The sequence below is a fragment of the Phoenix dactylifera genome, chromosome 15 (genome assembly GCF_051530095.1).
Source record: "Phoenix dactylifera cultivar Ajwa chromosome 15, Ajwa_hap1_PhDact_Kaust_v1.1, whole genome shotgun sequence".
Taxonomy (NCBI): Eukaryota; Viridiplantae; Streptophyta; class Magnoliopsida; order Arecales; family Arecaceae; genus Phoenix; species Phoenix dactylifera.
The window spans coordinates 12,924,334-12,940,759 of record NC_143204.1 but is presented as its reverse complement, the minus strand read 5'-3'; the positions used below and the strand labels follow the sequence as shown (position 1 = coordinate 12,940,759).

The 16,426-nt window shown below is 37.3% G+C and overlaps 1 protein-coding gene across 1 annotated transcript; it reads right to left on the bottom strand.

Annotated features, from left to right (window-relative positions):
• Positions 1-4,061: 4,061 nt before the first annotated feature.
• Positions 4,062-16,118, bottom strand: EMB3111 (Tetratricopeptide repeat (TPR)-like superfamily protein). The gene is made up of 2 exons (XM_008807978.6): positions 15,296-16,118; positions 4,062-5,940 (listed from the first exon to the last, which is right to left on the bottom strand). The coding sequence occupies exons 1-2, from the start codon at positions 16,002-16,004 to the stop codon at positions 4,952-4,954; spliced, it is 1,698 nt and encodes a 565-aa protein (XP_008806200.5). The 5' UTR covers positions 16,005-16,118; the 3' UTR covers positions 4,062-4,951.
• Between the last annotated feature and the right edge of the window lie 308 nt (positions 16,119-16,426).

The following is a 16,426-nucleotide window of genomic DNA, read 5'->3' as shown; positions in this document are numbered from 1 at the left end:
AACGAACAAAAACATCTGAAACATAAATTACTTTGTACTTGGCATGGGGGATCATTCTAAGCAGCAAGTAGAGTAAATTTTTTTTTTAATTAGTAACAATCTCAATAATACATGAACATACACAAACAATGAAAAAAATGCAGGCACATAATACGTAACCTCAAACAATCGTATATCCAATGAAGAGATGTTAAAAATTAACATGATTACTGTAAAAATATACCAAGAAAATGAGTATCAGCTCGAAAACCAGAACTCCAATTTTTCAGCTTCTAACTTATGCAGGACAATATACAATGGGCATGCATTATCCAAATTAGATCTCAAGAAAATATAATCAAGCTTGTGTTAGAAGTTCATCAATATCATTGCATGGCTAGACAAATATGAATTTAGGACAGACTAATCTGGTGCTAAAAAGTAACACTATGAATTACCTCACCATTTCTCGCTGCCATAAACAAAGGGGAGAAGGAGAAGGAAAGAGGGAGAGAGACTACATACTGATCATAACATCATCATAGGTCTCCAACATACATAGGAAATCTAGGAGGAAATGTACTCCAATCTTCTCAGCACAGTCGAGTGCTTTCAGTGACACTACTTCTCTATTGAAACATCAAAACTATACCATTGGCTCTCTGATAGTACTAAGTATTGCAACAATAGAACTAAGAGCTAAACCAATTTCTCATTTCAGCATTGGAAAAACTATAACAATCCAGAAAAATTATACCACTTCCCACAGAGAATTATATATGTGTGTGGATATCTATATATGTATGTATATAGATATAGATATCAAGGTTTTAAATACCAGTACGGAACCCTATATCTTTCTTCCAATGGCACAGTATTGATCATGATGGTCCATACCGAAACTAAACTTAAAAACCATTGTTACCAAACGGTATGGCCGATATGGTAGCCCTAATATTTACTGGTACAGTCCGATATGGCCAGAATGCATCGGTACATACCAGTACATGTATTTGGCATCCCAACGCCTATACCAATGCTGATTTCGCAATACAACGGAACAATATTAGTCATACCATCCCATTTTGGCAGTTTTATCTCCACACATCTACACACACATACACACACATATAGACACATATATGTATATGTATCAATTTATAAAACAACTTTCAACTTCAAATAAGCTATAAATCTAATAGTTTTTGTAGCTAAAAACTATAATCATCAAAAAAGAATGGTCCAACTATTCGCCAATATTTTACTCATACTTCATCCGCATGCAGCAAATAACAACTTCAAAAGAGTTAAAAATTATAATCTTTGTCTATTTATAGCTAACATTATAATCATCTGCGATAAAAGCTTACAATGATGATAGACAATTTCAACATGTACATCATCCATATGTGACAGAAAATTCAAACAAGTTATAAATCAAAAACATTCTTTCCTTTGTAGCTAAATATTACACCCACCAGGAAAGAAAGGATCCAGCATTTTTCTTTTCCTTTATAGCTATGCCTACAGCATCCTCGATGGGATGGGTGATGATGAGCTAAAGTAATAACTGTCGAGAATGAAATTCTACATTGCTTAAGGATAATTTCTACATATATGTAATCTGTAGGAGACAATAAAAAACAAGTTAGAAATCAAAGATGTTTTTGTTTCTTTAAAGCTAAACTTATAAATATGAAGAAAGAAAAGTTACATTGCTTACAAATAATTTCGGCATATATATCATTCAAGTGCGACAAAATACAACTTTAAATGAGTTATCAATCAAAAATAATCTTTTTACAGCTATTAAGTACAAGAAAGAAAAATCTTAAATGGAAAGTCTGTGATTCGATGAATTTTCCAAAAAAAGTGGAAAGTGTAAAACAACACAGAAAGCAAATAAATGAAGCAGATCAAGCAAATACTCAAAAATTTGGATGATCAAAAATTCCAGATTTGGTATAATATTAGATGAAGTTCAAAATTTCAAATATACTTGGACAGCTGTTGATCCTGATAAGTAACTCATGCAGAAGAAAGCTCCTAACATTTAAGAATAAATCGTGGCTTAAAAAATAATATGAAAGGAAAGAAAGATTCAAAGAAGAAAAATTAACAAGCCAATATAACATACATCCACAACAGGGAAAAGATTAGCAATTAACAATTACAGCGCAAGGAACTAGATAAAAGGTTCACTGAAATGCGGCATCTTGAACTGATATGAGTAGTAATATTAAAGTGATTCTGAAATATACACTAAAAGCAGCAATCTCCATAATAAATGAATGATTTGAGCTCAAATGAGCCAAGCTGTCAAATCTCTGAATTATGAGGCCAATCTGTCAAGTCGTCTCACATTAACAAAAACTGATGAATCAAAACCACAAATAAACCAGAAAAATGAAATTTTTAGCATATTAGACTCAAACATTAGATGTATTAAATGAATAGGCCAAGTAAACTAGGCAAAATTTGTTTCCATAAACAGTAGCATGAGTTATGTCTAAACCTGATAAGTTAGCAGATTATCCTAAAGAACCATTAGATTACATATGTTAAATGTGGCAGCAAGAACCACGCCACAAATTCATAACATGGAAGCTAATCTTTAAGCCAATGCTGATTGAAAGTCAAGATGGAAGCTTAGTGCCAAAATATACCCTTGGTAGGAAAACCTTAAAATTGACTTGAATGATATAATTTACACTCAAGAAAACCTAAAAATACAGACTAAGTGGAATCTTGCTTGCAGAACTCTTAAAATGACAACTAATCTATTGCATACATATACATACATGCATGCACGATGCAGATGCCAACCGGCATTTACTCAGCTTGTTGGCACCACAGTCCACGATGCTAGCTCTGAAAAGAGATCCTGAAATCACCTAGGAATGGTGGCACTCCAAGCAATGCTCTCAAAAAAAAAAAAGTTGAAAAAAAGGCAAAACAATGCAGGAAAAGAAAATATAAAGTGCAATTGCTAGAAATTACCCATAAAATGAAAGAATTTGTAAGCATGAAACTAATCAATGCATGATATCTTCAAACGCAATTGCAGTATTCAAACAAGCAAAGCAAGAAAACCAAAAAGAATCAATTTTATGATCCACACTTTAAAGAAAATATGGCCTCCAATCTGCTCCCTGACTTGAAGGATTTTTATTCAACCACAGGATGTATTTGTTGCAAACTTAACTCCTCAAGGAATCATCATCAAGTACTGGGAATCTAGCCAACAAGATGACAAAAAACAATAAGTCTAGCTCACGCAATTTCTCTAAGGGCTTGTCTGGATTTTCCTACAAGATTGGGCTGAAAATCCTGTAGGATTCGTGAATTGGGCTACCAATAGAATTACAGTCTATAGGTTGGGCTAGCACTACATTTATAAAATACTCAGGAATAGCTTTGGAGAGGGCAATCCGAATCCTACAGGAAGAAAAAAAGGACCTCAGCAGGTCTTTTTTGTTTCTCCCTATAGGAATGGGCTAGAAAAAGTCTAGTTAACATGGGCTAGGCTAGCCAAGCCTTATATTCTGGAATCCTAGAAATCTTTGTTACAATCGTGAGGATCCAATAGGATTATCCAAACAGGCCCTAAGAGTTGATGGATTTCCAATTGCTTAATTTAAAGATGCCCATAATTTTCAAAGAACCTGATGTTGCATCCTCAAATTTTGATAGCCAACTACAAATTCCGTAAATGAATGAAAAAGGCTATTATACAATGTAAGATCTCTAAGATGAAGCCATATGAATATATTCTATTTCATCGAGGCAAAAACTGATGCCAATACCATTGTAACTTTTATTTGGTCAGGGCAAGCAGAGTCATAGACATGTAACATGCAATCTGAGTTTTATAACTTTTGCCTTTCTATCAAATAATCTGGAAACACATGCAGCTCACATTCAGGCGCCCATACAAATTAAAAGGAGGTTGTACTTCGATGATTTTCCAAAGAAGCTTCAACTGAATCATGACTGGATGAGAAAATAAAATCAATTTTTAATTTCTAATATTTAAGCTGGAGAACAGAATATGAGAGTGATAGGAAGCAATAAAAATAATATTACTGCAAAAATCTTCTTAAAATTAATGCTATCATTACTTTTATTGTATACCTACATGTGCATGTTTTTTTGTAATAAAAACTGCAACAACAAAAATCTCCAATCAGTAATAATTTACAACCTTTGGTGACCTATCAGTGGGCAGAGTCTATTGTTCTTAAATTGCGGTCTACACCTCCCAAATATAAACACTCGCTGATTTTGGCAAAGAAAGTTCAGCAAGTAGCTCATTCTTCCCTTTCCTCCAAGAAACTTAATGTCAATTCAAATTCTCCAGTTTCCTCTCAGTTTTACATGACATCCACTCGGTGCCGAGATTTATAATGTTGCAAATTGTGCTTTTAGAAGCCTTCAATAGTAAGCATTCAACTCTATATTCTGTGCTTCTTCAATATTTTGCCTTCAAATCACTATCCTTTGACTAAATTAAATAAAGTAAGCAGCCTCCACACGCATGCATACACCATTCATGTAATCATGTCCTCAACAAGATTAACAGAATTGAACTTACTTCACTATTCTGTTGATAAAACGAATGGTTTGCAAGCCTCAATTCCACCAAAAACATGGTTACAGAACTCCTTTATCTTGTCAACAGATCACAATTGCCCTCTCTTCTTCTCTCCTCTTTGATTTGGTTCACAAGTCCCCTCTGCCATTTCTAGACCAGTTATGATTCTGGATAAAAGACAAATGATGTAGAAAATCCTCACATCATTCTATCCAACCTTTTCAAGTTTTTTTAGGCATTTCAAAAATTGCTTTTAACAAACCCCATAATCAAAGCACAAAATGTTTGAAGATTTCAACCATGAAACCACCTTTAGAAAGGGGATCAGAAAACTTCAGCTTAGAACGACAATATTTTATGCTGCAGAGTCTGCTAGCCTCAATCTGCACCAAAAAGACAGTTACACAAGCTCTCTTCTGTTGAAACTCCCTCTCGAGAATATTCATGCCACTGAAATCTCCTCTTCTCTTTCCTGTAAACTTCTGCATCACTTCTTCTGCCAGCCCTTTCTAGACCAACTATTAGAACATTGTATGTGCCAAATGAAATAGGAATACCTTTCCTTTTCATTTCTGAAAAGAGCTCAAGACTTTTATCAACTTCATCAGCTTGAAAATAAGCATCCATTAGAGCTGTAAACGTCACAACATTCTGGTCCATGGGTAATAAATAAAAAATCTTTGTAGCAGAAGCAGGAAGTCCAGCACAACCAAGCTTATATATCAAGAGAGAAACAAGATATGTCCCAAAGCTAGTATCAGATTTAATCATTTCTTCAACAATCTCCAAAACTTTCTCAAATGCATTGATTCTGATGAAGAGACCAAGCAGGGAGGTGTATGCAGTTCTATCAAGATTTTTCCTCATTTTTAAACAGTAATTAAATGCCATTACTGCACATGATGGCCTACAATTTGCACAGCTGGATTGCACAATAGCAGATATCAGTTCAGAATCCATTTTGATATCCTTATTAGTCATCTCACTGAGTACAAGTTCTATGGCAATCAAATTCTGTCTTTCCAAAAGATTAAGAATAATGCCCCTATCTATAAGAGATGCAGTATCAGTAACACTCGGTTCAGAGTCTAAATCATCTTCAATACCTTCAAAAGATAGATGAGGGTTTACTTCTTGGAGGAGATGATCACTCTCACAGTTAATTTTTAAAGCTTCTAGTGCTTCCAAAAATACTGCACGACGGAGAACAATTGAGTGCTCCTTCATATACTTGAGAATTTGAGTCATAGCCGATGTCTCTCCAGCTTTAGAACATTTCTGGACAAGAATATTGCATGCAGCTTTGTCTGGTTGAACTCCTGCTTCTTGCATTTTGCTCATGACTTCAAGAGCAGCTTCAAATTTACCTGAAGTTGATTGATATAAACAACTGTAAACATCTTGCGTAGTAAAATATAGACCCTTTAAGCAGACTAGAAACATTTCCACAACTACCCTTGGAAAATGACAACAGAATAAACTGAATCAACCAAAACTGCTAGACAGGGAGCAAATTGAGTCCAACAGAATATTCTAAAAGGATGATAACCATGGAAGTAACATGATATGTTTAAGATCAGTATCCAATATAAACTAATACAGAGTCAGATAGATTCCTTATCCGACGCTCAGTTGGGAAAATAAGAATTTTATGTCATGAGGATAAATGTTGTCTTGAGCATCCCATGTCCCAAGAGGTTCAAGCCATTCTCATGACTTACTTGAAACATAAAACAGATCATAGAACAGTAGTTCCCACTCATTCCAACTGGATTATGTAAACTACCAGAAGAATAAAGCATGAAGCTCGACATGATTACAGGAGGGATCCAAAAAGATTGCAGAGGCATAACTAGTTCATGGATCACTTGGGTTGTGATGAAATGAAATTGAAACAAGAATCAATGCAAGATCTATTGGAGCAAGAACGAAAATAAGAAAACAATTAGGACAAATGGAATATGCAACAACCCCAAGATGCCTGTACCCATGAAGGCAAATGAAAGATTTTACTCTTTCAATAAGGGACATAAACGACACGAGCTTCTCTAAAATCACAAAAAACAAAAAGAACCACCTTCTTTACAGTAAGAATGGTCTTAACAAGTCCTAAGCAGAGTCTTTTTTAGGTTCATACCATTCAACAAGTCCTAGCATCATATTGAAATTCATTTTATCACACGCCTTGACACCATCCATATAAAGGATGTAATCAACGTGAAAGATTAGATTTGGAGTTATCATATAAATGTTTTCCTTTTAATTATTTTTTCTCTTCCTCTTATTTGGAGGGAAAGGAGAATAAATATAGATTGGAGGATTCGGAACATTTGTGAGCAAAGAACACAAGGAGTTCACTCAATCATCATTAAAAGCAGAAATCTGAAAATTCATTTTATGTTCCTACTTTTATAAACAAAAGATAATAATATCTTTCATCCTACACCCTAATACAACTCCCTATTCAAAACCGAGCTTTTCTCCATCCAACTACAACATATAATTATGATATTTATAGAATAATGATCCCAATAAGCAGTAGTCGTCTAATATAAAAGAGCCAATGTTCATGATTAGACCTTTGATTAAGTGGGTTCTTGAGTTCCTCTCCTTTGATTCTAAGGCACGACTCTCATTCCCTTCAATTTTTAGGTAATGGTGGAGTGTTGCTTGTTAGCATAACATGCTAACAAAAAGGAAAAAAGGACACCAAAGATTCTTTGGACCTCAAAATAAAACAAAATAGCTTCATTTGCATCCAAAAGACAGCATAATTTATCCCACAAAATTATTTTCTACATCATCCCTCATGCCATAACCATAACCATCAAGCCTTGACCTAACTATAGTCGGCAGAACCGTCTCGAACCGAGCAGTTTGAGGAGTACCGAGCTGTACCGACAACGGACTGAGACGGTTCCGACAACCGAAATGAAAATCCATCGACGGAGGGAGAGAAGGAGAAGGAAAGAGAGAAAAAGAGAGAGAGTGTGCGGGGGAGGGAGGGAGAGGTAGAGGAAGGAAGAGAGAGAGGGTCGCGGAGGCTAGCGAGCCGCACAGAGGAGGCAGAGCCCCTCGTCCGCCTCCTCCGCACGAATCGCCAGCCTCTAACAGCCCTCTGTCGGCCTCCACTCCCTCTCTCCCCCTTCTCTCTCTTTTTCTCTCTCCCATTCTTCCTCCCCCGCCTCCTCTACTGTCAGTATGGGCCCGGCAATGGTACGGAGGCGTATCGACCTTGCCGCCGGACAACCGGTCCGAGCTCCGGTTCCGGCACAATAGATCTTGGTCCTAACTATTTGTGGTCAACTAATTCACTAATCATTCTTGTTAAGATCCTATCTAAAAATTCAGGCATTTTGATGGATGGATCCAAAAGTATATAAACACCACAAGAGTCCTTGACTTATCCAAAGTGGGACTATTATTCCTTAACACCCCCTCTCACATGTAGAGCCCGATGGATAGAACCTGGAATCTAGAACAAGGGGTGACGTGTTGATTAGTAAGTGGGAGCGTGGAAGTTTTGGCAAGGAAGAAAGATCAATGGGCTCAAATACCATGTTAAGATCCTATCTAAAAACCGAATATTTAGATGGATGGGCCTAAGAGTATAAAGCACCACAAGAGTCCTTAACCCATTTGATATAGGATTATTATTCCTCAATACGCAGCCTGTTGTAAAATAAAAGGATAAAGAGATTGGAGACAAGAAAATAAACAAGATACAGAAATTGTAGAAAATTAGTTCTTCAGGAACTAATAGTATTTCTCATTCCTTTTTATGCCTTTCTTTCTTTTTCCACTTGTGTTCCTTTCATCCTCCTCAAGGTATCTTTTTATAGGCCTAGGGTTATAATGAGGAGATATAATAGTGATAATGAGGAGATATAATAGTCATAATCACAAGACAATTAAAGGACAAGAGAAGGTGAAAAGGTGGATGAATGTAGACATACCCAAGGGATAAGGGGCACACCTAGGAGTTACAAAAGATGGAAAACCCAAGAGGTGGGAAAACTCAAGAGGTGAAGTTTAAGTGGTCATCCACCCACATACGGTGGATTCATAACACTCCCCCTTGGATGACCACACACAAAGAACATGCCTCGTTAAAACCTTGCCAAGGAAAAATCCAGTGGGAAAAAACCAATGGCGAAGGAAAAAGAGTGCAGTATTCTTGTGTACCATCAAGTGCTTTAGGATTGCCTCATTAAAACCTTGCAAAAGTAAACCCAGTGGGACAAAACCTTAGCGAAGGAAAAAGAGTACAACCAGTACAAAACTTCAAGTCCTTGACTCCCCCTGAAAAGTGCATGATCAAATGTCTTTAAGTTGTCGCATTCCAATGTTATGCACAATCTTCTTAAATGTTGCAGTTGGCAATGCCTTGGTGAATAAATCTGCCAATTGTTCACTTGACCGTAGTCAATATCACCTTTCTCCTGAAGTTCATGAGTATAAAAGAACTTAGGTGAAATATGCTTCATTCTATCACTTTTAATATAGCCTCCTCTAATCTGGGTGATGCAAGCAGCATTATCTTCATACAAAACTGTTGGGCTATCATTGATTGTGGATAGACCACACTTTTCTCGAATATGCTAAATTACTGATCTCAGCCAAATACATCCCCGACTTGTCTCATGGATAGCAATAATTTTCGAGTGATTCGAAAAAGTAGCAGATAATGTTTGCTTCACAGATTTTCATGATATAGCAGTACCTCCACAAGTAAACAAATATCCTGTTTGAGATCGACCCCTGTGTGGATCAGATAGATAGCCAGCATCTGCATATCCAATCAATTGTGAGTTTGATCCATTAGGATAAAACAATCCCATATTAGTTGTTCCACGGAGGTAACGAAGTATATGCTTGATCCCATTCCAATGTCTTCGAGTTGGAGTAGAACTGAATCTTGCCAATAAGTTGACTGCAAAGGCTATATCAGGTCGAGTGCAATTTGCAAGATACATTAGTGCACCAATAGCACTCAAATATGGTACTTCAGGATCAAGAATTTCTTCATCCTCTTCAGAAGGACGAAATGGGTCTTTCTTCACATCAAGTGATCGAACAACCATTGGAGTATTCAAAGGATGAGCTTTATCCATATAAAAGTGCTTCAGGACTTTTTCTGTATATATTGACTGATGAACAAAGATTCCATTTGGAAAATGCTCGAGTTGTAGACCGAGACAAAATTTTATTTTTCCAAGATCTTTCATTTCAAACTCATTTTTCAAATAAGTGGCGGTTCTTGTGAGCTCTTCAGGAGTTCCAACAAGATTAAGATCATCAACATAAACCGCAACAATAGCAAATCCGGATTCTAACTTCTTAATGAAAACACATGGGCATATAGGATTATTCTCAAATCCCTCCTTCAATAAATATTCGTTGAGGCGATTATACCACATGTGCCCGGATTGCTTCAACCCATATAACGATCTTTGAAGCTTGATAGAATACATGCTTCGGGATGTACTTGAATTACATGCTTCAGGCATTTTATATCCTTCAGGGATTTTCATGTATATATCATGATCCAATGATCCATATAAATATGCAGTGACCACATCCATCAGCCGCATATCTAATTTTTCTATAACTACCAAGCTAATCAAAAATCTGAATGTAATTGCATCCATAACGGGGGAATAAGTTTCTTCATAATCAACCCCAGGTTTCTGCAGGAACCTTGTGCAACAAGTCGTGTTTTATATCGCACAATTTCATTATTTTCATTGCGCTTCCGTACAAATACCAACTTATATCCAACGGGCATTACACCTTTAGGAGTTTAGACTATAGGTCCAAAAACTTTTCTTTTTGCTAATGAGTTTAATTCAGCCTCAATAGCTTCTTTCCATTTTGGCCAATCATTTCTACGTCGGCATTCTTCGATGGTCTTTGGCTCACTTTACTCATTACCATTGGTAATGCTAACATTACTTCTGGTAATGTCAAGAGCCACTTTAAATGAAAATATGTTGTCGACAACGGTTTTATTTCTATCCCATATTTCTCCTGTGCTTACATAATGTATTGAGACCTCATTATTTTCAAGTATATCTTCCTCTTCAGGGGATAACTCTTCAGAAGGTTCCTCTTCAGGAGGTTATATTTCTGGAGATTTTAGAATGGGAGTTATGGTCTCTTCAGGAGCACCAACTTTTATGGTCTGTTTTGTGGGTATGGCCTCTTCAGAAGTGCTAGTTTCTTTTCTTTGTACTTTTCTCTTTCGGAGATTCTTATCTTTCGACCCAATAGGTCTTCATCGCTTCCGAAGTGCCTCAGACTCATTCGCTGCTTTATTTGCAAGTTGTCTTTCTGGGATCTCAATCCTTGCTGGAGCATTAACAGCTGGAATATGAGATTTTACTACACTTCTGGTGTCAGTAAATACATCCGGTAATTGATTTGCAACACTTTGCAAGTGTATAATACTCTGAACTTCCAGTTCATATTGATTTGTATGAGGATCAAATTGAGATAAGGGTAAATTATTCCAAGTGATTTCACGTCGTGCTTTAGGCACCGACTTTTCTCCCCCTAAAGATGGGAAGATTGTTTCATTAAAATGACAATACTCAAAACGTGCCTTAAACAAATCTCCTGTAAGGGGCTCAAGGTATCTAATGATAGATGGAGAATCAAAACCAATATATATACCAAGTCTACGTTGAGGACCCATCTTAGTGCGTTGTGGGGGTGCAATTGGAACATACACAGCACAACCAAAAGTGCGAAGATGAGCAATATTTGGTAGTTGACCAAATGCAAGTTGCGAGGGAGAATATTTATGATAAGCAGATGGTCTAACCCGAACTAATGATGCTGCATGCAATATAGCATATCCCCAAGCAGAAACAGGTAATTTTGATTTCATAAGCAAAGGTCTAGCAATCAACTGAAGTCTTTTGATAAATGATTCAGCTAAACCATTTGGAGTATGTGTATGAGCAACAGGATGTTCAATATCAATTCCAATTGACATGCAATAGCTATTGAAAGCTTGAGGTGTAAATTCACCTACATTATCTAATTGGATTGTCTTAATTGGATAATCAGGGAATTGTGCTCTCAATCTGATTATTTGAGCAAGAAGTCTAGCAAATGCAACATTTCTAGTAGAAAGAAGACAAACATGTGACCATCTAGTTGATGCATCGATCAAAACCATGAAATATCTAATGGTCCGCATGATGGATGTATAGGCCCACAAATATCTTCATGAATTCTTTGTAAAAATAAAGGAGATTCAACAACAAGTTTTGAGGGGGATGGCCTAACAATCAATTTACCTTGAGAACAAGCAGAGCATGGATAATCACTTGGTAAAAGAATCTTTTGGTTCTTTAATGGATGCCTAAATGAATTCTCAATAATTCTCCTCATCATTATAGAACCTGGATGTCCAAGGCGATCATGCCAAATCGTAAATATCTTTGGATTAGTGCACTTTTGGTGCATCACAACATTTGATTCAATCATTCTCATCAATGTATAAGACAACCCAGATGAGAAAGCAGGCAACTTTTCTAAAACGAGCTTCTGACCCGAATTCATTTGAGTAATAAGAAGAAGCTCTTTGTTGCCTTCATCGATGGTTTCAATATGATAAGCATTACGACGTATATCTTTAAAACTCAATAAATTTCTTCTAGACTTTGAAGAAAATAGAGCATTGTCAATACAAAATGTTGTGCCCTTTGGCAACATGATATATGCTCTTCCGGATCTTTTAATTAAATTCGATGAACCCGATATGGTATTGACATTGGCATTGCTTAATTTTAAGCATTGAAAATACTTCTTATTTGTAAGAATTGTGTGAGTTGCAGCACTGTCTACTAGACAAACATCATCACCATTCAATTCATCAGTAAGACCCATGCCTCTACAAAGATGCAAAACATATGTAAAACTTTATTACTCAAAATATAACATAAAGTCTTACAACATGATAAAGAAAAATGCACTAATTAAAGGAAACACTTCCACCACCAATCAAATGATCAATTCTACCACTAGGATCTTCAAAGAAATCAGAAACATCAAGATGAGTAATATCAACCCCATTAGAGTTTTTGAAATGTGTTGATGGTTCAGCAAAATTTGTTTCAATTCCTTTTTCTTTTTCTTTCAAAGAAGCTTGGTAGAGGTCTGCCAAATGCTTAGGCGTACAACAGGTACGCGACCAATGTCCATTCATACCACATCTATAACACACATCTTCATATTTCTTTTTATTCTGGGAGCCTTCTCTTTTATCTGAGTTATTCCACTTCTGGTTATTCCACTTCTGGTGGTACGGTGCATCCCGCTTGTTAATTCTTCTTTTGGTGATTTCACTTCGGGTGCCACCATGATAATTTTTTCTACCACGTCCTCTCTCATATCCACGATTCTTTTGGAATGATTTATCATTCGCTTCAGGGAATGATGTGCCATTCGCTTCAAGGAATGGTATGGAACTAGTGGGACGAGATTGGTGATTTTTTAATAAAAGCTCATTATTTTGCTCAGCCACTAGAAGACAAGATATAAGTTCAGAATATTTTGTGAACTTTCTCTCTCGATATTGCTGCTGCAGGAGCACATTTGAGGCATGAAAAGTAGTAAATATCTTCTCTAACATATCCTCATCGGTGACTTTCCCACCACATAATTTCAAAAGTGAGCTGATTTTAAAGAGTGCAGAATTATATTCACTAACACTCTTAAAATCTTGCAACCTCAGGTGCATCCAATCATATCGAGCTTTTGGGAGGATTACGCACTTCTGGTGCTCATATCTCTCCTTTAAACTATTCTACAAAATGAGGGGATCTTTTACCATTAGATACTCAGTTTTCAATTCCTCATGAAGATGGTGCCGAAGGAAAATCATTGCTTTAGCACGATCCCGCAGGGACGCTTGATTTTCTTCCTTTATAGTATTTCCAAGGTTTATTGCATCAAGATGGATCTCAGCATCAAGGATCCAAGATAAGTAATTCTTGCCAGAAATATCAAGAGCAACGAATTCAAGTTTGGTAAGATTCGACATTCTCTACAAACAAGAATCATAGGATTTGTATCATGTAATATTCATATAAACAATAATATTGTTCTATACTTTCTTCAAGAATAAAGGCATGATACACATTGCAAAAGAACAATATGACCATTCCATGTCAATCATGCAAAACACAAATTAGATATTGAGAATACTAATTTGAGAAAGAAACTTATAGAGATTGGAGAATGGCACAAAAAAAATCTCTTGTAAAAGGAACACCACGTACTTCCACAATTGGTAGAGCCTTCGTGCTGATAACGTGTTGTAAAATAAAGGGTAAAGAGATTGGAGACAAGAAAATAAACAAGATACAGAAATTGTAGAAAATTAGTTCTTCAGGAACTAATAGTATTTCTCATTCCTTTTTATGCCTTTCTTTCTTTTTTCACTTGTGTTCCTTTCATCCTCCTCAAGGTACCTTTTTATAGGCCTAGGGTTATAATGAGGAGATATAATGGTGATAATGAGGAGATATAATAGTCATAATCACAAGACAATTAAAGGACAAGAAAAGATGAAAAGGTGGATGAATATAGACATACCCAAGGGATAAGGGACACATCTAGGAGTTACAAAAGATAGAAAACCCAAGAGGTGGGAAAACTCAAGAGGTGAAGGTTAAGTGGTCATCCACCCAAATACGGTGGATTCATAACACAACCTTAGATGTTACATTCTTTCTAAGAAATTTTTTATAGCTTCCATCCATATTAGCTTAGGTCTTCCCCTTCACTTTCTAGCCCTTGACATTGACCCTAGCGCCTTTCACAACCCGTGCTTCCTAAGATTTTCATTGCAGTTGTCCAGAGAAACATTTTATTATATGCCTTTCCCATGCAATATAAAAGGAAGGAATCTAGTTGACTTCAAACATAAACAGAATCCAACCTACTAGAAGAGGAAGCAACCTCATAGATATCTTCTAAAAGAAGCTGATAAACTCTCGAATTTTTTTATCTCTGCTATCCATAGCATAGCCACTATCATTAACATATATAGTTTCCAGCAATAACTATTGATAATCACACTTACAAAATAACACACCTCAAGTAACTACCTACAAACATACACCCATGGTACCCAATCCAACCAAGTTAAATTACAGATAACTACCTCACACCACTAAAACCTAAATCTAAAAATATTACAAATTTAATATTGTCCCAATATCTTCTAATAAAATAAGAGGATAACGTTTCAAACCACCACACCACACCCCGCTCCCGCGCACCACGCCAAAAAAGAAAGAAAAACTCTATCCTCAACGTTAATCTTTTGTGCTTCAGTGGAGATGGCCACCGCCATTCCATCATTGCCTGAGTCAAACTGGAGCAATTCGTACACCTCCCCGATAGAGTCATCCCTCACACTTAATACACGGCCAATTCTCATCTAAAGCCCAGATGAAAATGAATTCTCAAACGAGAGTCAGTCATAAAAAAGAAGCTCAAAATTATGAAATGAATTCTCAAACAAGAATATATTCTTCCAATAGGATCATTTGGCTATCATATTTGGAGATCTTGAAAAATCAAAAAAAAAAAAAAAAAAGGTATTCAGCAAAAGTGTAACACAACACATAACTCGGGGGGAAAAAAAAACTTTCGCAAAAAACTACAATCATCAACTTTCAAAGAATAAACTGAACGACTCACCAGCTCCGGCGAGATACTCCATCAGAACCGTGTACGTGTGGCAATTCGGCGTCAGCCCGACCTCGAGAATCTCCCTGTAGACTGCAGCAGCCTCCTTGGGCCTGTCATGATCAAACAGGATCTTCATGAGCGCCGTGTAGGAGACGACGGTCGGGCGGCACCCCTGCCGCATCATCTCGTCCCACGCCTGCACCGCGCCCTCCAAGTTGCCATCTTTCGACAACCAATGCATCAAAGAGGTGTAAGTAGCCGCATCGATCGCAATTCCCTTCTCCTGCATTTCATCGAACACATGCCACATCGACGACATCCGCCCGGCCTCGCCGAAGATGTCAAGCATGGTGGTGTATGTGAAGTGGTCGTGCTTGAAGCCCGGGAGCCGAGCGGCCCAGTTGAAGAAGAGCCAGGCCTTTTCCAATGGGGGGTGGGTCTTGAGGACGCGGTTGACGGTGAAGGAGTCCCAGCGGACGGCGAGGTGCCGGAGCTCGGCCTGGGCGTCCTCCCACGGGGAGTAGCGTAGGATGGAGGAGATCCTATGGATGGTGGAGCGCATGTAGACAGGTTCCGGGGGTTTGGGGTCGGGTTTGGGTGGGGTTTTGGAGCGGGGATTGAGGGCTTTGAAAGGGTTTGGACGAGGGGAGGGCTTCTTCTTGGGACGGTTGGAGAGGAGGGTGGCGAAGGCGCGGCCGTGAGGGGTCGGAGGCGGCATTGGACCGAAATGGAGAAGATTGCAAGCTGGGATAACTGGAGAATAGAATTTCTATTTTTTCAAATTCTTCTCGAACGGCCAATAACCAACGCCAACAACCAGACCATACTTCAATTTTGCCACTTCCTTTTTTTTTCTCTTTTTTATACGACAGCGACTAATGCTAATCATCCATAAATACTGCTAATAAAGTCAGAAAAAAAAATGATGAAGAAAAAACGAAACAAGACTCATAATTCTTCCAGAAAATCTAGAATCTCTTCCGAATATTGTGCAGCGAAAAAGACAAACTTAATGTTGCTTTCATTGTTTACGACTATACCTCCAAAAGGTTATACAAATCTAGCACATATCTCAAAGCATCACATATCTAGCACATATCTCAAAGCATCAAATGATCGCAAGTAAGCTCACCATCCAAT